Raw genomic sequence first — 6761 nt, forward strand, 5'->3', positions numbered from 1 at the left:
ACTCCTTACCTTTTTCCCCTCTTCCACAAAGCATAGTACACTAGGAAGCCCTGATCTGTCTAAGCCCTTGATTCATGTATTGATTCAAAAAAACGTAATTTAATTATCTGGACGGAAGTGGAATTTAGATTTGTTGCACTTTAGTGTGAATGAGCGTGCCTCATTATTTGTCAAGAGTATGGGCTTTGAGGTATTCACACACAGAGCACATCGCTTAAGTACACAAGTGTACTCGGTTCACTGACTCAGCCCCAGTGCTCTTCCGATCCCAACATGATGGGACTGTGTCCTGCCTACCGTCCTTATTGTGTATTTCCAGTTTACTCATTCACATTTTATATTGTGCTTAATCTATGCATTACAACACCATCACTGATATGTTCAACATATATTTTATTCATACAAGAAATTGTAAAATAAGGGTGGCATGGTGGCACAGTGGTTAGCTGGGGCCCTGGGTTTCAATTCCGGATCTGGGGAGCTATCTGCCTGGAGTTTGTATGTTCGCTCCGTGCTCATGTGGGTTTCCTCCCACAGTCATAAGACATACAGGTAGGTTAATTGGCTGCTGGAAAAACAAATGGCCCTGGTGTGAGTGTTTGTGTGACTTTGCGTGTCCCGTGAGGGACTGGCGTCTTGTTCAGCGTGTGTCCTGTCTTGCTCCCATTGCAGAATTCCCCACCACCCTGTACTGGACAAAGTGATTCAGAAGACAGATGATTAATATTTTATTATATAAATAAGATGCTGAAGTAAAAGTTCATTGTTAAACTTTTTTCATTAGAAAGTGTGTTGTAGATGGTATTTTATAAACAAAGTGTATATGAGCCTCACCTTTCCTTTTTCAGTCCAAAAATGGGAATATGCGCATGGATTAAGCTTCCCAGCCATGCTGCTGTTGTCAATACCCTGGCTTTTTTCAGGAAATCACTGGATCAGATTCTTTATTTAGCTACTAATTATGAAATGGGCCAACAGTCCTGTTCTGTTTTGTAATCTTTCTTATGTTCATTTGACTGTTCTTGGGTGCCCTCTGCTCAGACAATCAATGAACAGCAGCACCCATTGTCTGACAGACCTCTGTTACTGCTGCATCCCACAACGCAGGGTGCACAGCTCCAGACCTGGAGGCCAGAAGGTTCCATCCACTAAAGCCAATAATTAACCAATCGAACTCGTTAATGTCTTAAATGGACCAGTTGAAGTCTTTCCTTGTTCTTGAGCAGCCGAAGATTTAAACAGAGTCATAAAGCCTGCTGCACAGTGGCCCTTGTGGACTTTGTTGGACTCCTTGGGAGATGGGTTCCATTGCCAATAAGAAGTTCTATTCATGAAAGCTCCTTTAATTTTTCATTTTAATATTTGATTTAAGTTGCATTTTAGAGGACGTTCTTTAAAAGCTGTCTAAAAAGTTTTTTATAAATATTTTTTCCTAAATTACAGTCAGCAATGATATCACATTCAGCTCCTCACTGTGGTGCTCTTTTGGCATTGTCTTTCTACTGACCTGTCGCACACACATCGTATCAAAAACATATCACGCCCTCCTTATTGACATTATAGCATATGCTTCTGATTACCTTCAGAAAAATGAGCCCAACATGCATACAAACATATTAATGCACGTTAAAATAGAAAATGTGTAGCGTGTTTTCAAGGCGAAGCTTTTATATTGTTTTTCTTTAATTTGTACTTTAGTTTCAGGAAAGATTTTTAAGTCTAAACTATTGTCAACAGTCACATTGTGTCCTGGACACATTGGCATTACATCTTATAGACAAAAGGGATAATTCCTTTCTCATTATCTTGCATTTTCTTAGTTATTTAAAGTTATTTAAAGGTGTCGGGGAAAAAAAGACTAATCATTACCGGAACAGTGCCAAAAAGAGAGATGGTACATACAGCATGTAGCGCTAACTGGAAACAAGACTTTACAGACTCAAAGCATTTTGTTACAGAGTTAATTCCCTGTGAAAAGTGCACTCTCTCTTTGTGCATTGTCTTTCTGGGAGTAGCAAAGAATATTTATAATCTCACCTCCATACAACCATGGGATCGCCGTTTACTGTATATAAAAAGAAACGAGAGGAGACGGTTAGCTTCGGTGTTTTCGCTGTACCTCGTTTATTTTAAACTCGGAGTCCGGCTGAGTAACCGTTTCTCTGTCCGCGCTCCTAACGCGGTTTCCAGCCGCACTGTAGCGAATTGAAGGAAAAACTACCTTAAGGCACCATGAGTCAAATCTTATCTGCCCCTTACAAGAAGACCACGTACAGTAAGTACTCTTAGTCAAACCGTCTCTGATAAGAACTCCATTTACAGTTAGACTTCATTCTGAGGAACATTGCCACTTAAAATGATTTAAAAAATGGTTTTATTTCTTATTGAAACCTTTACCTCATATAATTTAAAATTCAATATATAATTACAAAGTTTGGAAAGTAACTTTGTTTTTTTTTTCTAAATATCCTAAAACGTAATTACTAATAGATTTAAGATTAAAATTACTTACATACAATTTAAGAATGCTTAATTGTTGATTAACTGTTTGAATTGCCTTCAGGAATCGATGTTTATAAAAACGATATTCTTCTTTGATATCAGTGATGTAGACTGATAAAATTATTAAGAAGCTATGGAGATGAATACAAAATCTTTAATAGCAGTTACTGTATGGCAACGGTTTCTGTTTCAATCCCTTTATGATCTAGTGTCTTCTGGTTTTTGTTCCAACCTCAATAGTTAGCTTAACGATTAATCTAATTATTTTCTTATACATAAAATTGGTCTTTTTAACAGTTGAATATAAAAACTTTTCAATTCGATGAAGGTACAGCTACATGCAAAACACTTCGGAGTCTCGTTAGAAGTACAGTATTACAGTTATGCAGATAATTACAGTTTTAGCTAAATTATGTAACAAAAAGCTTGATTGGAAAAAAACCTAGAAGAGATCAGGCCCTCCAGGACCTGAGTTTGACACCTTCAGACTGTGGGGAGCAAAGTGGACAAACACAGCAAATTAAATATAAGGAACAATAGGTTTATTCCACGCTCTTTTCAGCATGGAATAAACCTATTACTTCTTCCTTTGCAGCCTACGCATGCTGACGCAGCTCCCCACCTGAACTAAATTAAATATAATGTAAATAAACAACACGTGGTTACCATAGTGATCGGCGCCGCTGCCACCACAGGGCTCTTGGGTTCTGGATGTCATTCTGGCCCGGAGCACCTTCTGTGTGGAGTCTGCATGCTCTCATGGGTGGGTTTCCTTTCAGTGTTCAAGTCTCTTCATTTCTTTGAAATCCCCGGAACCTCCGAATTGCGTGGACGTGTAATAGGCTCACCTTGTCACACGTGTGCCAGTGGTGGCCAGAGTGTGGTCCCGCTCCGTGTCAGGCTGGGCTCGGACTCGCGGCGGCCCCAGAGGCTGAGACACCTGTGGGTGAGGGGTGATGTTCAACCATGACGCCTGACTGTAAAATAATAATAATAATAATAATAATAATAATAATAATAATAATAATAATAATAATAATAATAATAATAAACTTTATTTTATATAGCGCCTTTAAAGGTGGCTTCTCAAAGCGCTTTACAGGATGACAATAACAATAAATAAGAAGACTACAACAATAAATAAGAAAAATTTCACAAGACAGGGCACAATTATAATTACAGCAATACAACAATAACAATAGAGGAGACCGTGGAAGATGGTATTAAGAAGAGCAGAGGGGTGAAGAATGGAACCAGTTAAGTAAAGGCTTTTCTGAAAAGGAGGGTTTTGAGTCTGGATTTGAAGGAGTTTAGAGAAGGTGACTCTCTAATATCCTTGGGCAAGGAGTTCCAGAGCTTGGGGGCATAGCAGGAGAAGGCCCTGTCGCCCATACAATGTAGACGGGCTTGGGGGACAGTAAGGAGGGCAGAATTTGAAGAGCGGAGGTTGCGAGGTGGGGAGTAGGGCGATAAAAGTTCAGACAGGTATTGAGGTGCCAAGCCATGTAAAGCCTTGTAGGTGAGCATGAGGATTTTAAAGTCTACGCGGAATTTGACCGGAAGCCAGTGCAAGGACTCCAGGATAGGAGTAATGTGAACACTTGCACTAGATCTGGTCAGGATTCTGAAATAAATGATCAAAAACGCGTTGTAGAAAGCAAATCAAGAGTCGAGTAATTGTTTTTGCACAATGAGTGGTAATCTATGTATTGTTTAACTGTAATCTAATTTGGCTAGACACAACTTCAGAATCGCTGCAGACTGGGACTGGGACAAGATCTTTGATTTCGCAATGATCCTCTTTTACAAATACACATCACAACTCTTCTCTACCGCTACAGGGTAACCCGGACCTCTACATACTGGTAACCTAGCAAATAATCCAATTTATAAAAATGCATCAACCTCATAGATTACAGAGAAAAGACAGGTGCGGACGTTGATTGGGGAAAGCCATAGATACAATTATAGTTTTTTAAAAATCGTTTTTTCGTTTTTCCCTAACGAGAACTTTGGACCGTAATTAACATTAATACGTAAACACATTCTGTGAGTAATTGTGTCTCAAAAGTGTCATTCTCTCCTGTCCTGCATCATTATTCGCATCTGCTGTGTTACGCAAAAACGTCTCTTATATTATTATACAGATTACCGTGAACTAGTAGGAATGATGTCAGAAGAAAATGGGTCATTGACCTAGATTGCGTTACCCTCGCGCACACTGGAAGGAGTTCGTAGGCTTGTGGGTATTGTAGTTCATTGATTATTAACCTAGGATTCTGTATCCTGATTTTTGTGTAGATGAGAACAATTGAAATCTGAACAGAACGGTTTAGTATCGATACGCTGCACCGTCTGTCTTGTTAGTCAGCCCTCTGTAGATTATGCGATAATAAAGAACTTTCTTATGACGAAAAACTTCAGATCCCACAAGCCAACATTGTAGTCACGCAGGCGCCGTCTACGCCTCGCTGCGGACGTGTGGATCGGTTTTCCATGAATGGGTGGTGGATATCTATGTCTGGGCGATGAGTGTTTTATAAAACGGAAATCGTTTTCTGATATTATGGAATATTTTTTATTTTAGTCTCCGGAGCTGACGGATGTTTATCTTTAACGGAAATCTTTCTTTCAGAACTCCATCTTCTGTCTACGGAAGAGCAGGGATTGTTTTGAAACAGCGCAATAGAAACGCAATCTCACGCAACTGTGCGAGTGTGTACCCTGCACTCGAACTAGCCTGCGGATCCACAGATAATGCCTCGGGACAACATGACCTCTCTCATCCAGAAAATTGCCAGGCAAGCCCGCACGACATTCAGGAACCGCGGCTCGTCCTCCATCGGCGAAAACAGTAAAGTGTTTCTGGAGAACCACAGTAAACTCAGGGACCTCCTAGCCGAGATCAGGTCGGAAGATCTTAAAATTGTCCCCAGGAAAGTCGACAGCGCCGCGATCTCCCTACCTCACACGCCTCCGGTGACTTACATGCACATATGCGAGACCGACGCGTTCAGCATGGGGGTGTTTCTGCTGAAAAACGGCAGCTCCATCCCGCTGCACGACCATCCGGGAATGAACGGGATGCTGAAAGTCCTCTACGGCAAGGTGAGGATCAGCTGCTTTGACAAGTTGGATAAGCCCGCAGACGCCGCTTGCGAGGCGCAGTTCACAGCGCCCCAGGTGCCCTACCGCAAGGATGCTTTGAGGAGGTCGGTGCTCAGATCCATTGGGGAGTACACGGAGGAGAGTGGGCCTTGTATCCTGACTCCCCAGAAAGACAACCTCCATCAGATCGATGCCGTGGACGGACCCACGGCGTTTCTGGATATCTTGGCACCGCCTTACGATCCCGATGACGGGAGAGACTGCCACTATTACAAACTACTGCAGCCGGTGTCGGACAACTCGGGCAAGAAGTCAGAGTCTCAGGAGCAGCAAGAAGTGTGGTTACTGGAAATCCCGCAGCCCCCTGATTTCTGGTGCGGGGGTGAATCCTACCCTGGTCCCGAGGTTAAGCTCTGAGGAGCGGTTCCGTGATCTGTCGAATTACAGTAGTTACAATAGTAGCTCTAAAACTACAGTAACGGATCTGTTGAATGAGCCACAGGACCTACAGGCTGACATGTTGGTTGAAATTCACTTTGTAGATAGTTTTACATAAAAAGGGTTCATCAGCCAGCTTAGAGCATTATTAATAACTGTCTTTTTTTGAGAATTGCTTCTGTAGACAAGGCGTTAGCGTGAAAGCCGTGTCATCTTATATCCCTTGTTATGTTTAATCATTGTCTATACTTAAAACGTGTAACTCAAGTAAATTGATTTGAAAAGCATTTATTGCGGTTCTTAAGTGTGATTACCTTAATGCCTTCAATTGCATTTAAATTATTTGAAGTGAGAAGATTATTCTACATTGTCCTAACTGCTATCTAAATGTTTTTTTAGCTTATCTAAATAAAATATACACTCACTTGTACTTGCTTTTCTCAGTTTCGGATTGATTCATCTAGAAAACAAAATCAAATTGGGAATAGTATGTTTGAGAAAGATACTCATGGTAATGTTTAAGGAACACCACAAAAATATTTAACAATAGACAGATACTCCATATTTCAGAATAACGTGTGCAATAGTTTTGTTATATGGTCTGCAGTTTATTGAACAATGATTCAGGAAAACGTTTTTCATCATTCAGTAATAAAAATGGCAATAAGCAGCTAAATATGGCAGCCGAACGAAGTTTTTTCCTGCACAATAGT

The 6761-nt window shown here is 40.8% G+C and overlaps 1 protein-coding gene across 1 annotated transcript; it reads left to right on the plus strand.

Moving 5' to 3' along the window:
- The first annotated feature begins 4951 nt into the window (after window positions 1-4951).
- Window positions 4952-6478, plus strand: adoa (2-aminoethanethiol dioxygenase a). Its single transcript, XM_088634935.1, has one exon. The coding sequence runs from the start codon at window positions 5260-5262 to the stop codon at window positions 6025-6027; it is 768 nt and encodes a 255-aa protein (XP_088491061.1). The 5' UTR covers window positions 4952-5259; the 3' UTR covers window positions 6028-6478.
- The last annotated feature ends 283 nt before the right edge of the window (window positions 6479-6761 follow it).

The sequence above is a fragment of the Lepisosteus platostomus genome, chromosome 6 (assembly GCF_059453375.1).
Source record: "Lepisosteus platostomus isolate fLepPlt1 chromosome 6, fLepPlt1.hap1, whole genome shotgun sequence".
Classification (NCBI taxonomy): Eukaryota; Metazoa; Chordata; class Actinopteri; order Semionotiformes; family Lepisosteidae; genus Lepisosteus; species Lepisosteus platostomus.

Excerpts from the sequence above, each read along its gene's own strand:
- adoa (XM_088634935.1), top strand. The coding sequence starts at position 5,260 with ATGCCTCGGGACAACATGACCTCTCTCATCCAGAAAATTGCCAGGCAA.